The sequence below is a fragment of the Columba livia genome, chromosome Z (genome assembly GCF_036013475.1).
Source record: "Columba livia isolate bColLiv1 breed racing homer chromosome Z, bColLiv1.pat.W.v2, whole genome shotgun sequence".
Lineage (NCBI taxonomy): Eukaryota > Metazoa > Chordata > Aves > Columbiformes > Columbidae > Columba > Columba livia.
The window spans coordinates 23,191,600-23,217,190 of NC_088642.1; the positions used below are offsets into that span (position 1 = coordinate 23,191,600).

The 25,591-nt window shown below is 41.5% G+C and overlaps 1 protein-coding gene across 1 annotated transcript in view; it reads right to left on the reverse strand.

The window, feature by feature from the left end:
- Positions 1-22,301, reverse strand: part of PLCXD3 (phosphatidylinositol specific phospholipase C X domain containing 3) — an 88,649-nt gene extending 66,348 nt beyond the window's left edge. Inside the window, exon 1 of the mRNA XM_005508031.3 lies at positions 22,118-22,301. Within this exon, the coding sequence (XP_005508088.3) occupies positions 22,118-22,220 (103 nt within the window). The 5' untranslated portion in view covers positions 22,221-22,301. The remainder of the gene's footprint in view (positions 1-22,117) is intronic.
- Positions 22,302-25,591: the final 3,290 nt, after the last annotated feature.

Here is a 25,591-nt window from a genome sequence, read left to right on the forward strand (position 1 = left end):
GGCTGTTGCATAGCACAGAGGAAGAAATCAGTTCAAGCCACAGAATAATTCAATTCAATAGACTCTACAGCAACCCTGAAACCTTGTGCTGAGATGGAGTGTTTTTTCTGTAAAGAATTCTAATCTCGCTTTAGCAGATTTCACTTCTCAATCTATCAGTTGTGCTAGCAGTCTCATGGGTAAAAATGCACAGTTTAATTCCAAGTTGAATATATATGGAGTAAAAATGACATTTATATTTCACTTCTTGACTACCCCCAGAGCATGCTGTGATAGTTATGTTCCTACCAGAGAGCCATCCTGAAAAAACATTGCTCATATTCTTTAATCAGCCTCAGAAACATTTTCATACTCTGTAGGAAGAGACAGTTCCATCAAAAATATGAATCTCACAGGGTCTCTAACATCAACCTTCTTCATGGTTGTGATGTAGCAAATGGTCTCCTCAGGATTTCTTAATTTCTAGTGTCAGAACAAAATGTGTCATGAAAAGCTTTAAAAGGGTAGCTCATGGAATAATTTACGGGACATCATCTTCAACTGACCCCCAAGGATACTGAGACTGAAATGCAGAGCAGCAGCAAAGATTGCAGCCTCTTCTGCTGGTCTCACCAGCTTGCCCCTCCTGCCTTTGGCTGAAGTATGCTATTCCTCAATATTTTCTCTTCTGGAGGCTTTGAAATCCTACTCTGACATATTATACAGCAATACCCTTTTCTTAGACAACCAGACAACTGTGATCATGGAGCACAGCTCCACCAGGACACTCAGCTGGTAACGTGGTAACTCCCTGTTTTACAGAAAAGCAGTTTTTCCAATACATGTTTAAAGGAGCACAACAGGATCATACCTCATTTCTTTTATTGGAATGATGAAGAAATAATCCACTATCAATACCATTTTTCCTGTTTCTGTCACTGCATGCTAATCTCAGCTCCATTTCCAAAGTTGCACCCAGGTGCTTCACTGCTTCTCACACTGACATACTATCTCAAAGGGCTTTGTCACTTCACTTCCATTTCTGTCTGTATTTCCAGTAACGATGAATACCATACCGCATTTGTGGCCACACCAGATACCATCTCTATGCTACACGCTTCTGAGCATGCTGCTGAAACCTGCAGTGGCAATTTTTTCCCTGCTGCCTTGTATGTCAAAATCACAGCCGCTGCTACACTCTAGGTCTCTTCCAGAATTACTGTGTTTTAAATTCCTCTTCTGAAAAAACAACTACCTTTTGAATAATCCTGCATTTCGGCCCAAACCTATTAGATTATTTTTATCCAAATGAATTTCATTTCACCATGATGCAATATGGGCTCCTGTTTTCCTCATGTGATTCTTCCAATTGTTATTACTCACATATTTCCATAATAAGCTTGTTCTCACCTAGGTTATTAATTAAAAACATTAAATGAAACAGAACTCAACCATTGCAGCAGTGCATAAACACCCTGCCCAGAACCCAACTTTACCAATTCAGTGCTATCTTCACCTGAAAGCCATTCAGATCGATTGGATGGAAACACAACTACCAAGCTTTTTCAATTTTTTTTTTAAACAAGTATCAACTACAACAGGACAACAGTAAACAAGTTTTAACCTGTGGTTTTGCCAACGACTTCTATCAGCTTATTTGTGTAAAGTCAACATAATTCACTGTCAAGGAGAGCAGCAAGTGGCAGGTAACAGCAGGCACAAGCTACTAGCAAACGTCATTTTAGGCCCTCAGCAATTCCATATCCTGATTTAAATTTGGTAGCTCTAAAAAAATATTCTTCCATCCACAGTTTTCACTTTAAATATCCTAGCTTGGCACTCATGGAATATTTCAATGCTGCAAAATAGCTTGATCTCAGAACCAAATCGTCAGAACACAGCCCTGTTCTGTGGGAGCTTGCAGAAACATTTTTCCTGAGTGGTTATCATTTACTTACATTTCTCCACAGCAAATTCTTTCACTTTCACATTTTTTAAAGAAAGGCCTGGGCTGCAATGGTATATAGACAGCTCTTTTCAAACAGACATCCTAAGGAAAAAAATTATTAGAAAGGAATATCACAGTGATACATATTTGCAGAAAATACATAAAAACAACAGTAGTAAAGTAGCCTTTTCAGAGACCACAAAGGAAGTGAGCAGCTGATGAAGTGCTGGAGTATATCCTTCTATTTACCAGTAAAATGTGGTTTTTATTAGTGTAAATTTCAGTTATTTTCTTAATAGCAGTGTAATACCTATGCCCACTCTTTCTGAGCATACATTTTCCTTCACTTTTCCTCAAGTCTTAGAAGACAAATCATTCAGCAAACTACTCCTGGGCTGTGCTCTAGATTCTTTCTGAGACAACACTGTGCAATGACATACAGCACTATCTGGCAGCACCCACACCCTAATCCACAAGCAGGGATTTAGGGTAGCAACCTAGATGGCTTGTCCCCATCCCTCCAGCCCTCAGGGTATATATATCCTCTTTAACTTGCTATATTCTCTCCCTCTTGCATCTTTTTGTGTGAATGGACAAAATTATGGGTGCCTTCGTGGTTCCAGACAGTATTAGAGGAGGCTTCCGAGTGCTCAAACTTTCTCCCACTTCCCATTAACATTTACTAAAGACTATGACAATATGTAACCATGCTGGTTTTGGTTGGGATAGAATTAATTTTCTAAACAGTAGCTGGTGCAGGGCCATGGTTTGGATTTGTGCTGAAAACAGTGTTGATAATACAGGGATGTTTTAGTTACTGCTGAGCAGTGCTTACACAGAGTCACAGCCTTTTCTGCTCCTCACACCACCCCACCAGTGAGGGGGCTGGGGGTACACAAGAAGGTGGGAGGAAGCACAGCTGGGACAGCTGACCCCAACTGACCAGAGGGATATTCCATAGCATATGACATCATGCTCAGTATATCAAGCAGGAGGAAAATGAAGAAAGGGGGGACATTCAGAGTGATGGAATTTGTCTTCCCAATTAACTGTTCCACATGATGGACCTCAGCTTTCCTGAAGATGGCTGAACACCTGCCTGACCATGGGAAGTAGTGAATGAATCTGTTTCGCTTTGCTTGCATTCATGGCTTTTGCTTTACCTATTAAACTGTCTTTATCTCAACCCATGAGTTTTCTCACTTTTACTCTTCCAATTCACTGCCCTGTCCCACCAGGGGCAGTGAGTAAGTGAGGGGCTGTGTGATGCTTAGTTGTCAGCTTGAGTTAAACCACAACAATGATCTTCACTTCAGGAAACAAACCAAACTCTGGTTCTCTGCATGGGTGACTGAAGGATGCAGATAAAACCAGCTGGCTATGGTTCACCTGCTGAAAGGGGAGGAAGTGCTGCCGGATGGCACCAGGAAACACCCAGCAAAACAGCAAGGCAGTGTTTGCATGTCACTCTGACGGATGGCATATGCCACCCGTAATGTAACTCAGAACTTACTGCTAACTAACCATCTCTTCCTCTGCAAACCTTGCAAACCTCCCATTTAGCTGAACCTGCTGTAACGCTTTTTTTGCTCTTCAGATGAGGCCAGAAACTTCATCTCCTGGTGCTCACCCTCTAACCTGAGGGGAGCTGCAACCAATTACTTATGATCTGGTCTGGCCTCTGACTGGTCCTTCTCTTCAGAGACCACCTCAGAGGCTCTATATGCAATCACACCCTCTGAAGACTAATGAACTTTTGTTGCTTTCCTGTGGGAAAAGTTTCTTTTCCTCACTAGTATAACAAGCTGCAAAACACACAGCTATCACATAGAAGACATCAAAACCTAGTAAGTCTGCTGTCACGATAAGCTTTGGGTACCTTCTTTGCCCTCCGCTGTAACACACTGTAATTCACTGTCAGAGAAGAACACATCAATTCTAAACTACACTACTGTTTAGGAAACAGCGTGGTTCAAAGGCTGTCACTAAATTAAGATCTATAAAACTCAGGTTCATTTCCTAATTCTACCTCAGCCTCCCTCATTTTAAGCAACACATTAAGTTTTCTGGTCCATGAAATGAGGAAAACATCCTGTCATAATACAGAATATGACTCCTTTACAATCTGCTTTTAGTACAGCAGCTATGGAGATGGTTCCAAGATGCACACATTTTCAATGCCCTGACTGTTCCTTTTAACAAGCTTTAAATGCATGTCTGTGGCTCTAAGTTCACTCTACTGAATGTGAACTCACACCTCCCTCTGGAATCATCAGCCAAAGTCAGAAATTGGAAGACTGCCCTGGATCAGCCATACCACCAATCATGAGCGTTTTTGCACATTGACACTGAGATGCTTCCTTTGTCTGCTGCGCACTTTGGCTGGGCTAATATCGAAGTCACCCAGTCTGGTCATTTTCACTGTGATGTCTGAAAGACCTCCAGATCTACTGCTCTGCTCAGCACCCAGTTCAGACATGAAAAATATTCATAAATCTTTACCTTTAATTTAATACACAAATCCATGCCATGTTTCAGACAGCTGCTTTTTTGTTCTCCCCTTGTTCCTCATATTATTTAAATTACTCATTTTCAAAATGTCCCGCAATTAGTATCATCGCACAAAAATCCAGGCAAGATCAGAGACTACAGCAAGAAGATTGGTCTTTTGTAAGAAGTGTTCAAAAGAAATACGAAGAGACTTGTGTTTCAGGGCTTCAGAAAACAGACCAATACCGCTGTCTTGAAACAACTACAAGTGACTTCGCATACACCATAGATATTTTAAAGCCCTTTCTTTGAGAATATTTTCAGTTTCTATGTGTATGTCAAATCCACAATAATTCCAGGAACAGATCACTACTTTTGGACTGGGAAACAACACCCAAAAAATTATAACCTGTACCTGTCCCAAGAGTTCTCCAGTCTTCAATGATATGAACATCTTAAAATATATGTTAAGACTTTGAATATAAGCTAGATTATTTTGGAAATACTCCTGCCTAGACATTATAACAGATTATTATAAATAAATGTTAATGCATTTCAAAGCCTCATATATTTTCTTCGTTTTACAATAAAAAGCAGTAAGTCTGTGAAAGGCCAGCTGGCTCCCATATCATTATAATGCAGACCAAAACCAAAATACTACCTAGTGGTATTTCAACAGTGCACCGTCTCAAAAAATATTAGATTGCATGCTATTTCTTCCACTTCTGCATGCTCCTTAACTTGCTACAATAACAAACTAAGGGTGTGATCTAGTACTCTTAGTCATCACAGTGTGTCTGTCAGTTGGCTTCAAAATGCAATAGGTAAAATCCCAAATACTGCTTTTCTCTAGTTGTTCCCTAATTTATATTTAGGTCATAATCAAAGACAATGGAATTTCTGGGTAAGGCTGAATTGTAAAGCTTTTGATTTTTTCACTTTGAAGACTGGTTATTTTTTCTTTCCTGTAGCTATTTATAGTGTTTCACTTAAAGACTGAAAGCAGCCTAGGCTTGTACTCATCTTCCTGACAAATGAGTTGCATTGGGTATTTACAGGGCCATATTTAAGTCCATCATCTAATCAGCATTGCTTTCTTTAGCTGCTCAAAGCAATTTATCCATCAAGAGCTAACCAAGATAGACTCAGTTCTATAACATATACTGCACCAAAATAAAAATACAAAGTCACTGCTCCAACTTAGAGACACTTCATACAGATCTGCATTTAAACATGGCAGAAGGCAGTGGGAAACCAGAACCAGTCAGGCTAATGTCAGAATTTTTCCCCACAGGTAGTGAATTTTGTTATCCAATAAAACACCCCAAATCAAACCAAACAAACAAAAAAATCCCTAACATCACTGTGAACTGGGCTTAACTCAGGCAAAAAGCTTATTTCAAGCATAATATTTCCTTCCCTCTCTCCTGAGTCTTCCCTGGTTTGTCCATAAATTGGTGGGAGTTTTGGAAACACACTATTTTACCATCTAGATTAAAACAGTGCTCACAAATTACTCTCTAAGATAGAGAGACATGATTGCCAGCCTCTCTCCACTTTCTTTTAAACACAACTGCCATGTTAGAAGAATACGTCTCCACATTTCTACTGGCTTTATGTGTTCTCTAACAAAGTAGTTTTGGCCTGTATCCCACATTTAAAACTGAGTTGAAATGACACCTGAAGAAAAACAGGTTATAAAAGGGATTGTGTTTAGCTTCTTGGCTTCTGTGTTGCAGGAACAGCATGCTCTTGTAGACAATAGCCATTCTGAAAGGAAAAGGCATTACCTCTCATTTGACTCAGGGCAGTTGCTTTCAAGACATCAAGTTTCTCTGTTGGTGCTTTTGAACACCATTCAAAATATGAAAACACCTATGTGAACAAAACACTATCACCTCCCCTCTTCTTGATAAAATTTAAGCTGATTCACAGCTTAGAAAGATGCTTTTAAGATTAAGAAACCTTATCTCTTGTGGCACATCTGTGGAAACAATGCCAAAGAAATATAAATTCCAGTTGTGAAAATTACACCTGTGGCTTATTGTTGCCTGAGGGCTTACCTGAGAAGTAGACTGGGCTGGCAAGGGGCCACCACAAATGTTAGTTCCTCTAGGGTAGGTGTCACAATGCATGTGATTCAGAAGGATATATTCTTCCTCTAGATCAGAGAAAAGTTGATTTATAAGGACTGTAAATAGCCAGGAACTACTGAGGATTGGGAGAACAAAGAGGACATCCTCCAGCCATCCCCCTAAGTCTCTGCAGCAGCAGGTGAGACTCATAGGCCCCATGGGACCACAAACGAGACCACCGTCCATGCTTGTCTGGGAAGGAGGTGTTCAGGCTGCAGCCGCTGCCCCCAGCACAGGTTGTGTTGCTCTATCCAGTATCCTTACAGTGACAAAAATCTAAGCAGTCCCAGAAGCAGAGGCTCAGGCTGGTCTCAGTCCTCTCTAGTCCCAGTCAAGTTCTCTCATCCCTGACCCACAGTGTCACAAACCTCCTTGTCCCCTTTCTCCATGGCCACAGAAACCTTGCACTCTCCAGCAACCACAGGGCATAGGGAAATTCTCTAATCCATCATTTACAGCCTAAGAGATACAGATCTCTCTTTAATACCTCTGCAAAAGCATTTCACCAGCGTCTATACAATATAACAATCTGGATGCAACCTTTTGGCACAAGAAATACACAGACCAGAGAGTAAAGGGGTATGTTGGGGGAGAATATCCCTTTATTCTCACCTCATCCTTAAGACCCTCCCTGACACAGGCCAGAGATTATGCCTCCTTCATGAGATTATGATCTCCTTCAGTATAGCACTTCTCAGCCTGGCCTTAGATGTCTGCCCTTGCATCTCCCACACCACACAGTCCTCGCTCACTTTAATCCTCATTGCATTTATTTGTCCACGTATCAACACGGCTTTCCTGCAAAACTGAAGTCACTTTGCAATAACAGAGATTACCCCTGCTTTTGTAAAGGGTGCAGCCTCAAAGGAAACTAATAATGGTGTGGTGTAAGAAGCACACTACTACACAGCTACAAACCTAAACCCTAAGGTGGATCAAACCAGTCAACTAACTTGTTCTGATGCCTGCAGAGCAGGAGGATGTGACAGGGCCAAATACCTAATGGCAAAAAAGCAAACCATTTCTCCACCAACGCACCACCCCAAGCTCCCAAACAAGCCAATATCTAGTTTTATCAGTTCATACTCACATCATCTCCAAACAGCAGAGCCTGCATCACTGATAGGCAGTTCATTAAAACTGACTTTAGAAATCGCAGTTTTCTTCATATTCCAGATGTGATTTCTAAAGGGATTCCTGCTTCTTTCACACTAGAAGCAACAGTATTCATCTGTACACGCAGCATTCAAATCCTTCACAGTGTCCCTTGGCTTGTTTCCCCTGTAAGACAGCTACATCCAAAAATTACTGAAGCTGGCTTGATTTCTACTTATTTATTGTCAACTTAGAAAATGTTTCTCAAAACACTCACTAGGCCCATGCACTAAATAACACTTGGCTAATGGCAGAAGTCCAGCTTCCTCTCACAGCAAATGCCTGCACTACTAGATAAGCCCTAAAGCATGAGTAGAAGGTCAAAATACGTGTGCTCTCTGTTCCCATCCCAGATAGGACTCTTCCAAGAAAACCTCTCCTACTGGAAAACGTAAAGGCTGTCAATTTTGCATCAGAAGCAGGGTAAGCCAGGACTCCAACACAGCAATGCTGTGAAGATTACAGTTCATTAACACTGAGGATATCTATGCCATTGGTCAAGCCTCCACTTCAGCCCTGGAGATGGTGAGAGAACTATACTGACTGTGTGGAAAGTTGTAGCATTTAAAAAGCCAAACCACAAACACTACCTGAAACAGAAAAGTCCAGACTTGGACTCACATACTTAAATGTCCTAAGTCATCCTGAATTTAAATATGGGTTTTTTTGACAAGAAAAAAATGCACTGCTGACTCCTGTGGTATACTATGAGGCCTATTATACACAGGCAATGAGCACAGCTAATTCCAGTGCACACCTGCTGAGATGAGGTTCTGGAGATCCAATGATGCAGCTCCCAAAAAGCACGTTTTTTAGTGCAGAGAGAATTCAGAGATGGATATAGATAATGCCTGAGTTAGATCTCCAGGAGAACTTCCATTCAACATTCCTCTCTTCACTTTTGTGGCTGAGGATAACTGGGAACTGTTCAAAAACCCCTTTATCCATACCAAGCTCACCTCAGCTATTTGAGTAATGATTCACTACTACTGCAGTGTAAAACAGATGACCACTGTAGTCCTTATTGCCTTCCAGCAATGAAAAAGCAAAAAGCAACAGGCAGATGCCTTCTGCAGTAACTCCAAAGTGATCTCCTGATATGTCCATCATAAATAGCTAAGCCAATTTTGAGATGTCAAATCAGACACTTCAAATCGGAGGGAATCAATGCAAGAGAACCATGCTTTTAGATCAAAGGATGGGAACATGCATGTGGATGTATTATATATGAGGAAGGTCACCTCACCAACTTGTATGGCTTCTGAGACGCTATTTGTAAACAGGAGCTACATTATTAGAACAGTCTTGCAAAATTTAAGAGCTTCAACAGAAAGAAATAAGACTAAGTCTAAAATAGCAAACGCTGGGATTGCTCTGCTAGTAACTAGAATCAGCACCTAGACAAACTTATCTGCTGACAAAAGCAGCTTCTGGGTGGCACTCACATCTCTGGAAAGTAGCACTCCACCAAAAGCTTGTGTGAGTTTTGCAGTTGAACACAGCCTTTCTCCCAAAGCACTGCCTAGGGGTCAGTGAACTGTTCCACAGCCCAGTTCTCCTCCTAAGAGCAAAGCCAGTCCCAGTATCAGCGGTCTTCTGGAGACTACCAGCCCTTGTCTACAAAGAAGAAAACACAGTATAGTTTTCTAACAGCTTTCTTGAGATGATACAGCAGCTTCACAAATAATGAAAATTACTAAAACTTCTCCATTTCTCTTCTAACCTTTAATGGCAGGCCTCTGAGAGAAACATCAGAAGAGAATTCCAGTCATGCACTGGTTCAGAATATGTACAAACATGTCATTTGGCTTTGGTGTGAACATCCAGACTTAATTTTAAGCATGTATTTTTGAAGAATACAAAGTTTTAACAAAAGGATTTAGCAAAATCCTTTTCTCTTGCAAAACAGGTATGAGCCCTTGCAAATGAAACCAAACAACAACACTGAGGGAGGTGGTTCAACTAAGTTGGAGGTGCCACAGAGGATGAGTCACCCAGCACTCTCCATCAAAACAGTTCCCACTAAGAAAAAAAGGCAGGTTGTGGTCATAGGAGACTCCCTTCTAAAGGGAACAGAAGGCCCTGTATGCAGGCCTGACCCACTTCTTAGGGAAGTCTGCTGCCTCCCTGGGATCAGGGTTAAAAACATTAAAAAAAAAAAATTCCTGCCCTGGTTGGACCCTCAGACTATTACCCCCTAGTCATTTTTAAGGTAGGCAGTGATGAAACTGAAAAAAAGAAAACTAAAGACAATCAAGAGAGACTTCATGGCCTTGGGACGCATGGTCAAGGGAACAGGAGCACAAGTAGTGTTCTCATCTGTCCCCAGAGCTGCAGGGTATGATGAGGAAATGTAGGAACGAGATAAGGACTCAGCAAAACAAGTCAATTCAATGTGAATCACGCTAAAGCCATTTATTACAGAAACAAGTCTCCTTATATACGTAACTATATTCTAATCACGCGTCCACGCTCCAAGCATGGATTCGCTAAATGAGTATCGTGGGCCGTCCATGCGCTGGAGTCTCACTGATGATACGTCCGATGATTCACGCCATGGCAGGACCCTGGTGATTAAGGAACGCCCCTCTCTCTCACAGCAGATTCTGTTCTCAGCTTCTCTAAGAGGCCTTGAGATTCCTTTGAGCCTGACTAATTCAGCAACAAATCTTTATCAAAACCCCTCCACAAGGAAAGATGCAGAAAGACCCACCAAATCAATACCTGGCTGAGGGACTGGTGTCACTGGCAGAATTTTGGGTTTTTTGATCATGGGTTGGCTTACATGGCACCTGGCCTGCTAGCAATAAATACAACACACCTGTCTCACAAGGGGAAAAGGATCCTGGGGCAGGAGTTAGTAGGGCTCATTGAGAGGGCTTTAAAATAGATTTGGAGGGTGGAGGGGAGGAAACGACATGTGGCAGAAACATACCTAAGAGTTACATGCCAGCATTTGAGGGTTGTGCTAGCAAGGCCCTTTGGTTTGCCATCCCAATGGAGGTTGGGGATGGAGAGCCATGCAGTAAGAGAAATACAAGGGCTATTGCTGTGTTAGAAACCATTGAAACACTTGAAGATGGCCACAGAGGAATTATGGCTTCTCACCAGAAAAAGGTGGCGGAATCAATGGTCTATCTGAAGTGCATCTATACAAATGCACCCAGCATGGGCAACAAACAGGAGAAGCCATTGTGAGGCAGAAAAACTACAATATAATTGCCATCACAGAAACATGGCAAGATGACTCTCATAACTGGAGTGCTGCATAAGCTGGCTATAAACTCTTCAGAAGGGACAGGCAAGGAAGCAGAGGAGGCGGGGTAGTGATGTATATTAGGGAGCATTTTGATTGTCTGGAGTTTAATTAGGGTGATGATAAGGTTGCGTGTCTATGGGTGAGAATGTAGGGGAAGGGCAACAAGGTGGACATCCTGGTGGAGGTCTGTTACAGACCACCCAACCGGGATGAAGAGGCAGATGAAATATCTTGCAAGTAGCTGAGAGAAGTCTGCTGATCACTAGCCTTTGTTCTTATGGGGGACTTCAACCTACCAGATGTCTGCTGGAAATACAACACAACAGAGAGGAAGCAGTCTAGGAGGCTCCTGGAGTGCATGGAAGACAAGTTCCTGACACAGCTGGTTAGTGAGCCTAATAGGGAAGGAGCCCCACTGGATCTGTTGTTTGTAAATAGAGAAGGACTTGTGGGCAACCTGTTGGTTGGAGGCCACCTTGGTTATAGTGATCAAGAAATGACTGAGTTTTCTGTTCTTGGAGAAGTTAGAAGGGTGGTCAGCAGAACTGCTACTTTGGACTTCCGAAGGGCAGACTCTGATCTGTTTAGAAGGCTGGTTGGCAGAGTCTCATGGGAGACAGTACTGAAGGACAAAGGAATTCAGGAAGGCTGGTCTCTCTTCAAGAAAGGAATCTTAGGCGCACAAGGAGCAGGCTGTCCCCATGTGCCAGAAGGCGAACCAAGATGGAAGAAGGCCAGCCAGGCTGAATAGAGAGCTTTGGCTTGAACCTAGGAATAAAAAGAGAATTTATAACATTTGAAAGGAGGGGCATGCTACTCAAGAGGAAAACAAGAATTCTGTGAAGTTTATGCAGGGAGAAAATTAGAATGGCCAAAGCCCAAATAGAGCTGACCTGGTTACCACTGTTAAAGACAATAAATGTTTCTATAAATATATCAGCAACAAAAAGAGGCCTGAGGAGAATCTCCATCCCCTGATGGATGCAGGAGGGAACATAGTGACAAAAGATAAGGGAAAGCCTGAGGTACTAAATGCCTTCCTTGCTTCAGTCTTTAATAGCCAGAACAGTTGTGTTCCAGGTACCCAAGCCTCTGAGCCTGAGCAGAGGTTGGGAAGCAGAATGAAAACACAATAATCCCAGGGTAAATGGTTAGTGACCTGCTACACCTCTTGGACACCCACAAGCCTATGGGGTGAGATGGGATACATCCAAGGATGCAGAGAGAGCTGGCAGAGGCGATCACTAAGCCGCTTTCTATTATCTGCCAGCAGTCCTGGCTAACTAGGGAGGTCCCAGTTGACTGGAAGCTGGCTAACATGACACCCATCTACAAGAAGGGTCAGCAGGAGAATCCAGGAAGCTACAGACCTGTCAGTCTGACCTCGGTGCCAGTTAAGGTCATGGCGCATATCATACTGAGTGACACTACACGGCACATACAAGAAACCCATGCAATCAGACCCAGTCAGCATGGGTTTCTGAAAGGCAGGTCCTGTTTGACCAACCTGATCTCCTTCTGCAAAAAGGTGACCCACCTAGTAGATCAAGGAAAGGCTGTGGATGTAGACTTCAGTAAGGCCTTTGACACCGTATCTCACAGCATTCTCCTGGAGAAGCTGGAAGCTCATGTTCTGGCTGTGTGTGCTCTGTGATGGATAAAGAACTGGCTGGAGGGCCGGGTCCAAAGAGTTGTGGTGAACAGAGCCAAACCCAGTTGGTGGCCGGTCACAAGTGGTGTTCCCCAGGGCTCAGTATTGGGCCCAGCTCTGTTTAATCTCTTTATCATTTATCTGGATGAGGGGATTGAGCGCACCCTCAGTAAATTTACAGATAACAGAGTGTTGATCTGCTGGGGGGCAGGAAGGCCATACAGAGGGATCTGGACTGACTGGATCATTGGGCTGAGGCCAGTTGTATGAGGTTTAACAAGGCCACGTGTTGTGTTCTGCACCTGGATCACAACAACCCCAGGCAGTACCACAGGTTTGGGCAAGAGTGGCTGAAAAGGACCTGGGGCTGTTGATTGACTTGAATCCTGGGTTCACTTTTGAGCCCCTCACCATAAGAAGGACACTGAGGTGCTAGAGAGAGTGCAGAGAAGGGTGACGAAACTGCTGAGGGGCCTGGAGCACCAGTTTGATGAGGAGTGGCTAAGGGAGCTGGGGCTGTTTAGCCTGGAGAACAGGAGGCTGAGGGGAGACCTTATCACTGTCTACAGCTACCTGAAAGGAGGTTGAAGCATGGAGGGTGTTGGTCTCTTCTCCCAGGTAGCAAGTCATAAGACAAGAGGAAATGGCCTCAGGTTGTTCCAGGGGAGGTTTAGACTGGATATTAGGAAAAAATTCTTCATGGAAAGGGTTGTCAGGCATTGAAGCAGGCTGCCCAGGGAAGTGGTGGAGTCATCATCCCTGAAGGCATTTAGACAAGGTTCTTAGGGTTGTGGTTTAGTGCTAGAGTTAGGTTATTTTTTGACTCGATGATCCTGAGGGTCTCTTTCAACAAGTATGATTCTATAAAAAATGACAAACTAATACACTTTGAGGCCCTCAGTCAACAGACTGTGGGAAGAGATGCTAGAAAGCAGCTCCACGGAGGATCTGGCGGTTCTGGTCAACGGCAAGTTGAACATGAGCAAACAGTATGTCCTGGCAGCCAAGAGGGCCACCCGTGTCCTAGGTGCATCAGGCCCAAGTCACTGGATTTGTTCAGCCTGGAGGAGACTGAGAGGAGACCTCATGGCAGCTACAGCTTCCTCACAAGGGGATGAGGAGGAACAGGAGCTGATCTCTTCTCTTTAGTGACCAACAACAGAACCCAAAGGAATGGCAGGAAGATGTGCCAGGGGAGGTTTAGGTTGGACATTAGGAAGAGGCTCTACCCCCAGAGGGTGGTGGAGCACTGGAACTGGCTCCCCAGGGAGGTGTCATGGCCCCAAGCCTGACACTGTTCAAGAAGAGACTGAACAACACCCTCAGGCACATGGAGTGAACTGTGGGGTTGTCCTGTGTAGGGACAGGAGTTGGACTCAATGATCCTTGTGGGTCCCTTCCAACTCAGGACATTCTGTGATTCTATGGGTCTGTGAGTTTGCACAGCACTGCACATAACTCATACACCATACATTTTTCTAATTCTCACGTAAGTCCCAGTTTAGCAAGCTTTCATAGTTATAAAACCAAGCTGCATGGCTGCCGAAGTGTAAATACAAGCCAGATGTTTAATAATATTAAAAAAATAAATAAATAATAATTCTACCAAAACATGAATACATCATGGATGATGGCACAACAAGGTAAAGCATAGTATACTGTTCATCTAACTGGGTTTTGTTTTTTTGGGGGGGTGGGAAAAAAGCTGTAAAATTTATTTAAAGGCCAGGTTAGTTCAGAGCCATTTTTCCTGGCTTTTTTAAAATCACAAGCAAAATTTATAATCCAATAAACTTCCAAGAAAGGTTTTTGCCTTCACAGCACTAGCCCACACCATATATATCCAACCACCTGAAACATCCAAAGTGTCACACACAACTGAGCAAAGCCTGGAACCACAACTAAGGAAATATTTTTTTTTTCTCCCCTATCTTCTTCTTTTACTAGCTATTCTGCAATATTTTATTTCGCGGTTGAAACACTACGATAAAGTACCTAAGCATTAGGTATGCAAGCTAACCAGACAAGGGATTAGATGAAGCAAAGATTAAACTTTATTTAACATGAACAGAAATGTTCTAAAAGATGGCAAAGCCTCTGAAAACTGATCAAATTATTTGCTTTAAATTAGATCATGGTGAAAACTGTGAGGTATTTCTAAAACAGACCTCCACAAAAACAACTTCTAGGGGGTTATGACATTTTGCTACAGTAGGAACACCACACAGTGAAGTTTCTGTTGGGGTACTTGGATCAGAGATGATGGAAGACTGAGGACCTTCAGGTTCCAAGGGAGCTGGCAGCATTCAGCATCTTTCACCATTTAACCCCCATCTACCAGGCACTATTCTACAAGAAAATATCCTCAGACTTGCCTCAAACATTTTGGACAGATTACAATTTAAGAAGGAGTTACTACTGGTATTATAGACTGCAATTTATATTCTTCTGGTTAAGCTGTTCTTCCATGTAGTCAATGGTAGGAAAAAAAAGATAAAAAATCAGAACTCCAGATTAGCCAACCACTTCTTAGCACAAACTATTTCTGTGCTGGCTATCTACACACAATCAGGAAACTGAACCCTTTCTGTAGAAATGTGAAATATGACCTCAAGTGGTCTAGCTGTGCAAACATATGCAGTACCAGTACAGTTTTCTATCAGAAGTATAAATACATGAAAATAAGTATATAAGCTATTCATCACTGAAATCCCACAGAGGAAATCACTAGAGATTCCCATTTCTGGCAGGCTACCTGAGAAGGGAAAAGAAATGTTTCATTGCACTTGCTTATATTGATTTGCCCCAGTACTTCTGTATAGTTACTAGCTGATATAATACAGCTTTTCATGACAATGGAAAATATAAGATCAAACTAAGGTATGCTACAGTAGGTCAAATGAAAAACCATTCAACTTTGCAGAAGTTTAGATTAAAATCCAAACTTTCTAGATTTTGAACCATCTTTCTTCCAAATTATATTCTTTGCAGTGCCCCATGGCCTTTACTGTAAGGACTGCACAAGCAGATCTCTTCGCAAATTATAATTTGTGAATCTATAACTTGTACCTACTTTGGAAAAATAGACAAGGTGGGTATGGAGGTTATTCTCCCTGGAACTAGCTGCTCTTTGAAGGGTAAATTTGTTAAACACAAATCTGTTTACTAAATCTGAGAAATATTTATTAAAGACATACAATCAGTTTCTAATTAAGTAGGTAAAATTTTATTTCATATGTCTGTGCACAGCATCAGAAGAGATCGCATAGCCCTCTTAGGGGGCTTAAAGTTATAGTCTCCAAAACTCTGTCTACTTAGCATCTGCATTTTTTATTATGTGCACTGTTGAGTCTGTCTGAGCACCTTCAAAGCAAGTATCATTTTGTGTAAAAGACACAATACAAGTTGCATTACAGGAAGAAGCACAGAAAGTCACCAAACATAAAATGCACACCAAACAGGAAGCTAAAGATTGTAAGAAGTTTTGTATGAAGTTTTGTAGCAAAGAGATGAAACTGAAAGAGCAAATCAATGAGGTGGAAAGAGAGGAATAATTCCAGATGGTGATGAAGCCGTTCCCTCGGCCGCAGCTGCCGTGGTGATGGGATGCGACGCAGGTCAGGGAGGAAACCAGCTCTGCTGGAACCGAGCCGCAGGAGACAGAGGGGACAGAGATTGCTGGACTGAATAAATAGCTCCTGTTGGGAAACCAAGCAAAAGCAGTTTTAGGGTAGTTTTTGTAGCAGATGGGCAAGTAACTGAAGGGCTTGAACTGTTTTTTTATGGCAGTATGACGAACCGAACAGCTTCATTCTGTGCATGCTAGAAACACGTCACGGCAAGGGAAAATAATGGTGAATGCCAGAGGAAACTGCATCACACAGAAATATTTCTAAATGCTTGAAAATAACACAGTATCATGTGCAGGGCGAGTGAGAGACTGTTTTATGAATAAAAGTGATGTAAAAAGCAGATCATCAATAAGGAAGAATACAGCTATCCTAAAAAAGTAAGGAAAGTCAGTTACTTTATTCATTTTCTGAACACAAAATAAAGCATGAAGTACTTATTTTGGGTAGAAAAACACTCAAATAGAGTACAGGGTGCACTGGAAAGAAAGAAAGAAACACTTCTTCCAGATCCTTATATGCATGTCAAAAGCTAAGTGGGTAATGTACATTATAGGTTTACTTCTAAGTTACCCGCATTGTCAGTTCCAGGCAGAGCTTTTTTTGTACCGAGTCATACTCAGGTACTCTGTTGACCGCTGGTGGACAGCCAAGGATGAAACAGGTCCCAAGCACTTCCCATATATAACCACTCTTCACTCTAAGAACGTGCAATTTATCAGCTACTCAAACTCAAAATTAAGAAGCTCCCTAATAACATTTAAACAGTCAAAATGCTATATATCTATGTAACCAACAAGGAAGTATTTCTAGCCATTTTTAGTATGAAAGAATTTCCCTGTGGGGCTGAGAATGAGAAGTGTCCATCCAAGAAGTAATCACTTGAACATTTGCAAGGTATTAAACAGAAGCCAAGAATTTAAAATATCGTTTGAAACAGAGCTGTTATGTCAACTCAGCAGTGCTGTAGTTCACAAAATGGCTAAAATATTCCAGCTAAAATAATATGAATGCTTTTCCCAAGTCTCCATGTATGACCTCCCATCTCCTAATACAGGTTTAACACTGACACACACCTTCTCTTCTTTGTAAACTAATTCTCTATGAGGTCTTGCTCTTTCTTTTGAAAGTGTTATGAAGGTGGGATAGTGGGAAATACAAATTCCAAGTCTCAAACCCTCTTTCTAAAGATCTGTAGCATAAAAGAAAAAAAAAAAAAATCCACCAGCCAACAGATTCTTATTTAAAACGAGTCAACTTTATGTCTGCTGTGCCTAGTAATAATTTTCTGGCTGATGGATAAACTTCATAGGTTAAAACACAAATAAAAAATTAAAAAAAAAATATCTCATCTGAGAAACAAAAGAAGCCAGTCACGTCCTGTGCGTTTGTCTTAAGGAACTACATTAAGCAAATATGGCTACCAATATGGTATCACTGTGAAAATAGTTTGCACTTAGAATTGTATTGCTCACAGTGAATCCTCCAGTGGCAAGAGCACATGCTGAGGCCAAAGGCTTCATCTGCTCAAAGAAAGTAGAAAATCTTCCTACGAAATGAAAGGCTGAAGAGTCCTATATCTCAAAATTATCCACTCAAGGGATATTTTGGGTCTCAAATTCATTCAGAATATTTTATCTACACTATATGAAGGACAGATATCCCTAGCCGACAACAGGATTGCTCATATAGCATATCTCAGGCTATCACCAATTTTAGTGGAGGGATTAGTTACTTGAGAAGGAAAATACTTTTCTCCATCACAAGTAATTCTTACAGACTTCTCAGACACTTGGAATATTTGCACCAGGGGAAAAAGCAACATGTATTACACATATTATTTGTACAAAAACTCACGCTGATCTAAAACTAGATACATATTTACAGATTATCAGTAAGATTAAGTTAATCAATAAGTAAGTGGGTCAGTTCATAAGGAAATTATGCCTACTGATTTCTATTTTACTGCATTGCACATGATTCATATCCTCAACATAGATTAAGAGGGCATTAACACAGCAGAACATATAGATTCTCTGTATCTCACCTTCTAGCCTCAACTTGGGGGCACATGGATTTCTGTTCTATAAACGTGCATTACCTGCAAAAAACCTATTTCTTGTCATGGTCAAAGAGGCACAGGTGTTGAATAAAACTGCACTTTACCAACTACCAAAAGACACCCCCCCACAAAAAAAACAAAAATAATCCACAATCCCCCACCTTTTTCTTAGCCAGACTGTTGTGAGCTCAGCCAGGCAGATCTTTTAACATAACAGGCAGTTTACAAGCACTGGGAGACATACACCTTGGGCTGAAATGCTAAGAATATATCCTTTCATTGTTCTAATTGTCATAGCAATAGAAGATTAAATATGCATGGTATTTTCTGGAAGCTAAGCAATTACGTTATTTCCAAATAGTGTATACTATTATTTGCTACTGTTATACTTCACTTGAGGAAAAACTGCCATTTGCAGTGCAACAGAACACAGACAGCACAATGGAAGAAGAAAACATCATGGTATAATGCGTTATTCTTGTATTTGGAAGAAATCCAAATGGAAAAGTTTCTGATTGACAAAGCTGGCTCAAGGTATACTAAAGATCTCTGCTTCATCTACGGGATTCCTGGTCTCAGGAAAACAAAAGTACGTGGCCGGAACTGCATAGAATGAAATGAATAAATGAATTTACTGGAATACAAACAAAACCCAGAACTTACTATGGACGCATAAGTGCTGATAAATAGTGTAAGTTTGTGCCTGCATAAGCTTAACAACTAGCCAATTAAAAAGGAAACAACAACCAAAAGAAGTGTGATCAAACATATTTTTAAACATAGTATGAACATAACATACGTTCAGCAGTATTGTTTAAACATGATAAAGATAGAATACCATGGGTTTTGTGCATCTCTTTGCAGCAGTTAAATATTATACACATGTCTGTGCAAACACACAGTGCATCATCTCATTTCCAAACACTCCTTGTAAACAATGAGAAACGTACTGATGATTTCTCATAAAACAACATTTTTCCCCTAGTGTACTGGAAAATCCTCTGTATTGAATAAGTGATTATACATTCATTTAGAAAATTCATTCTAACATTTTCAAGCTAATAGTTTGTTTTTTTCAACATTAGCATTGGACCATTATTCTAGCTCCAGAACTGAATTCTATCCTGCTGAATTAAGGTCAAAATCAGTATTCCTACTGCTGCAAGGGAAGCTTACATCTTACTAAAAAAAAATTTAAAATGTACTGTTAATTTATTTTGGTAAGGAAAAAAAAAAGTGAACAAAACCCCTATTTCAAAAATATAGCACTAATTCTATGAATATATTAGTAAATAAATGTTAATTTTCTAAAACAGTTAAAAATTCACAAATTAAAACTATAAAAATTTGGCATACAAGGTTTTGGATTCTACATATTCCTTGTATTAACCACCTGAATAGTGATTATATGTTAATAGCTATTACACACACATAACATTAACGTTCAAGTGTGGTCCTGTGAAAGGAAACTTCCAAATAAACATTATGAATGCCTCAAATGTCATTTCTTCTTAAAGGACTGAAACAATCCCATGCTCGCCTTTGTACTAAGATTATATATTTCCACATTGTATCTTGAATATAATAATAAATTTACTGTTAAAAGATAATTTTTAAACTGCAGCAATACCTACAGCCTGTGTGTTCGGCTCCCTAATGGACAAATTTATATGAAATATATTGCCCCCCTCCCGATATGGTTCTATTTGCCAAAGTGGTCATTTTAAAAGTGAGATGGGCTGGTAAGGTCTGTGTCAATTTAAAATAACAGAATGGCAAATTTCAAAGGTGTTAACACTATGCCACTCAAGTCATAAAAGTTTTGCTGTCAATTACATGAAAAGCAAGACTGTGTGCATGGCTGTTCATGAGCCAAGCCATTCTGCCAATGCAAGGGGTCAGTCTCTGGACTGCCAGGCTGCAGAACATGCCCACTGCTCAATGCTGCACCCAGCTCTTACAGTCCACAGTAGGCTTGGTTTATTGGGTTTTGTTTGTTGTTTGGTTGGGGGCGGGGGATAGTTTTGGGTTTTGTGGGGTGTTTTTGTTTTTGTTTTTTTTTTAATTTAAACATGTTATCAAAGTGTGAAAGTTTATATTATTACTGCCAAACCTCTGAAAAAAAACTCACCCACTGTGAAAACCTGTCCTGTACTTCACAAAGAGGCTATGAGAAAGTGACTGAGAGATCTCAGTGAGATAGATGCATCACGAACAGCCTCGTGATACTACAGTCAAGGAAGCCTGTTAAAGGTGATGCATATCAAAGGCAATTTCTTACATCTGGAAGCAAGTAAGTTTGATCATAGAATCATTCTGGTTGTAAGAGATCTTCAGGATCATCAAGTCCAACTATAACATAACTTTAACATTAAACCATGTCCCTAAGAACCTCGTCTAAATGCCTTTTAAACACCTCCAGGGATGGTGACTCCACTGCTTCCCTGGGCAGTCTGTTCCAACGCCCAACAATCCTTTCCGTGAAGAATTTTTTCTAGTATCTCATCTGAACCACCCCTGATCTCCTTGAAACTGAGAAAGTCTATAAAAACAATACATTTAACCTGTAACGGCCCACTGAATTGCAGACTCATTTCTCAACATAGCCAATATTCTGCAAGACCATTCCACAACTTGTGAGTTAATGAAAAGTTATTAACACCAAAAGCTTTTACAGCTCCAACATTATTTGACATAACAGTTGCAGATGCTAGATTCCTATGCCTTGAAGTGGTACAATTTTATACAAGATATATTCAATCAATGGCAAAAACCAGTGTAGCAAGTAAAATACTAGACATAGCTTGTGTATGCTATAAAAAACTAGAAGACATATCATTTTAAAAGGTGCTTAAACAAAACTATAGAAAACATATTCTACTGAACAGATGCTGCAATTACATTATCTTAAAATATTTTTTCCTAGTGTTACAAAAATTGCTGTAGCAATGAGCAGTTGCTCCATAAAACTTGCAGGAAGTCAACATTTCTCATAAGGAGCTTAAGAGACATTACAGCTTCAGTATCTCTGAAACCTCATTCCTATTTGACATCTCAGAGGGGACAGGATGCTGATAAAGAGGTCTTGCAAAATTAGATTCTCCCTTAAACCATGAATCAATCCAAACCAATTACTGGCTTGGATTCTAGTAGTATTTTGCATAAGTCTACAGTTATAGCTAATATCTTACAAAAAAAGAAATGTGGAAGGTGCAGGAAAGAGTTCATAAGTCGAAGCACCATGACCTGCCATTTCTCATCTTATTTACACTTCTGTTGAGATCGCATGATTTCTGAAGGCAACAAGAAATGAAGTCGTACAGTGGAGCGGTCTGACTGCCCTTACGACAGCCGGCAGCCCCGCATCCCCCCCAACCCCCCAGCTCAGACCTTCAGAACTAAGCTGGCCACACGCGTTAACGAGGAAACAGGCAATACACGGCATTTTGCTCGTAGATGAGGTCCAGTAAACGGCTTGTTACGCCAATAAAGCAGTATAGAAACAAGCTGCTTTTCCACACAAATAACAGATCCCGCCTGTGCACTCTGACAGCCATCGCCTCCAAGTTCGTCTCAGTTCGGGGCCGCAGCACCGTGTCCTGCAGACACCCCTCCGTGCACCTGCCCCGCTCGCTCGGATGGGAGGCAGCGGACGGGAGCACGACTGGGTATCTCAAGAAAGGAGCCACAGCAGCGCAGCCCCGGGCGCGCTGCCTTCCTGCGCGGCACGAAGTGAAAGGCGCTAATTGCTCCGCTCTCCGCCCCGCCGGCGCATCCCGGCCCGCGGGAAGGGGAGATGGGGCACCTACCTGGGATGGCCAGGTTGGTGAGCGGGGTGCGGTGGATGCTGCCGGGCAGCGCTGCCATCCAGTCGGCGAACCGCAGCTCGTTCTTGCCTTGCGACGAAGCCATGCCGCCGCCGTGCCCTGCCGCTCTCCCGCCGCCGCCGCTCGCTCCAGCCCGCCTGGCCCGGCCCCGCCCGCCCGGTACCGCCCAGCGCCACTTCCCCCGCCCCGCCGAGCCCGGGCTCTGCCCCAGCCGCCTCCCTGCGGCGCGGGGCCGGCTCCTGTGAGACCCCGCGGGGTACGGCGGCCGGGGTCCCCGCTGCTGCTGCCCTCTCTCCTGTCAGCGGTGAGTGCTGGCGGGGCCAGACGGCAGCACCGGCGGCACAGCCCGGGGCGCTCGGCGGGGCGAACCCGACCTAAATAGCACAGGGGACTTGAGGGAGAGAGCAGGGTCACGGCCAGGCCCTGGGCAGGAGCCACATCTGCATGGGCTCCTCGCAGCCGCCAGCAAGCCCCCCTCCAGCCAGCCGGTTCGACCCCATCACCGCCTCCCTGGAGCGGGTTGAGGCAGCAGAGCCCTCCCCAGGCTCGGCCACGGCCACTGAGCTGTGGCCGACGAGGCACCTGCTCCCGGGATGGCGTTTAGGGGCACTGGCTGGTTTCTGCTTCCCTGCCTCGCCCTGAGACTTCGCAATAACCTCCCTGACCTTGGCCAGTAGTTGCTTAAATGCCTTCTCCACCGAGACCTGGGCAGGTCTGGCATCTGATTCCTGTGTCAGGCTTGTCTGTCTCTGATTCAAATTTCTCCTTTTGCAATAGGTTATCACGTTAAAAAAAAAAAAAAAAATCCTCCTTACTTGAACACTCTGAAGATTTTTGGCAATAATTTTTATTGTCCTTTGAGGATGATCCAAAGTAATATCTTCCATTCTCATTCCCAGCTGTCTTTGGAGAAGCATCTTAAATGTTGGCATTAACAAAACATTTATGTTGCTCCCTCCAGATCAATGAATGAATGAAACTGATAAAGCTCTGTGAGCAATCTTGAACAGTTATAACAAGCCAGATCTTTTGACTTCAGTATGACTGTTTATTTTTTATCAGATCTGTTGATATGCGTGTGGGAGTTCACCTGGTAGATGTGTCAAAAACAGCGCCTAGAGAGAGCTACATCCAAGCCAAGTTCAGTTGTCAGTTCACCTTGAACCGCTAGCAGGGTCAGCTGTGGGCCTGTAGCTTATGTTCTCACTCAACACCTTCTACAACTCTTGGCTTTGGAAATAAAGTTGCAGGAAACAATTACTAATAACTTTTTTTTCTCATTCTGTCCAAGTTTCCAGAGCAAGTATGAAGACAAGCTCTTTCTTCACCCACAAAATAAAATAACAATTTATTGGAAAATGAGTGAATATTTCTGAGGTATCTAAATAAAGGAAATTTTGCTGACTCACTTTTTGCAATAGAAATAGCTCTTAAGGTGGGAAATGACTGGGGAAATGTGAACAGATGACCTTGGGGAGATATTGAATCTGGATCAAGTAGTACAAGATGAAAGGGGAGAAGTAAGCAAACAGTCAGTGAGATGGGTTTCATTTTTGCAGCATTACTTCCTGCCTATTAGTATGCTAATCAGCCCTTTCCAAAATCCCTCGTATTAGTAAACATGGGGAAAAAAAATAAATATCCACATTTTGGATACAAAGATAAAACCCACTTATGACCTGAAGATGGAAGATGTTACTTTACGTTATCTTCAAAGGACAGGAAGAAATTGTAGTAAAAAATAAAATCAAGATTTCTGAAGAGCATCCAAGTAAGGAGTAAAGAATGTTTCTATCAGCATGATTGGATCAAATCAGTTTAAGTGCCAAAGTTGTTAATGGATTTCACTGGTTACCTGGAAAACCACTGCTGAATTTTCATCCGTTCCACTATGTGTTCTATCTTTTCTGAAATACAACTGAAGTATATAGCTTATTGAAAAGTTAAACATGTTTTTAATATTGTTGTTGTCCTCTTCCAGTCTCTGAAACTTTGGGTGTAGCTCGGAACAAAATAAAACCAATACATGGAAGCTCCTGTCATTTCAAAATGTATTCTTACGTATACTAATGCCTAAACTAACTGATGTCAGTCCAGGTCTCTCAGTACTGCTTTCTGCTTTAGTGGAAAACTGTAAACATCCCTCTCTGTGCTGACTAGAAACTTACTGACCTTCGCTTCCACAAGTAATTGCAGTTCTTTTATCTTCTTAATGCCCAAAGTAAGATTCTTCACAGTCTAGATTTTTAAACCATGGATACTCTGCTTTGTAAAAACCAGTCCCCTCTAACATGTCTCATACTAATAGTGTTTGAGGAGGTTTGCCTTTCTTTCTAATGCACTCTAACTGCTAAAACAGAAGGCTTAAAATGTGTCATTGAGTCTCTATGAACTTGTGCCAACACAAGCTTAAATACTTCGGAGGGAAGTGGGATAGGAAAGGGAGCTGTTATGGGACAGAAAGTAGGAAACGCTTCTACAGCAACCTGAAGAAACATTTATGTGGAAGTTTTGACTTTAAAAGGTAGGTTTTTTGAGCTTTTCAGTGGTTTGAAACTTCAGCATTTGTTTAGACATATGCTCAGAAGGAGTTTAATAAAAACTCTTCACTTACAAGTAGCAACTTGCTTTGATTTAAATTGAACCTTCCATTTTACTAATTTTAACCAATTTTAAAACAATGACAGCCTGTAAATCAAAATATCAACACAATCTTTTGTTCCTATTTAAAAATAGTTTTAAAAAGTAAAATCACATTTTTTGGTCAAATTACTGAAATCCCTACACATAACAAGTCTGAACTGTCAAAGAAAGTGGTTTCCAGGAACCAAATACATTAAAAGACTAGGAGAGGCCAGGTACAAAGAAAATGAAAGGCAGTGCCAAGATACTGAAAAATACCATCTTTGCTCTTTTATTCTTTTTTTTAATTTTTTTTTAATTATTATTATTTTATATTTATGCCGAGCTCACTGAAGATGCCATGAAGAGAAGGAAAACTGAAGTAATACTATCTGTTCATCATGTATTGTGTTCTCTCCAGTCTGCAGCTATGACTGCATGGATGAATAGTGACACCTCTGCTTCTATGGAACAGAAAAACAGAGTAATTTAGTGAGTAGGAATGTCACTCCAGTGCTCAAAATTAATTCTGTTGCTGAAAAGCTTTCCATTGGTTTTATTCTCTTAGGAATTATCATTTTAATGGTAAACATTCGCTTTTATATGTTGTCATTTCAACAGTCAGATACTTTGCCTTTTCATATGTCCTTGGCATCTATTTAATCATGTGAATAACAAAGGAGAAACAGGATCTTTTTCTCTAAATTACGTAAAGTACATTCCACTCTGAAAGGTAAAAGAAGAAGTGGCTTAATGGCACATTGTCTCTCTGTAGTTTTCCTATTATATCTGATTTATTTAGAGCCTGCCTTAAATCTGTTGTTAAAGAATTTA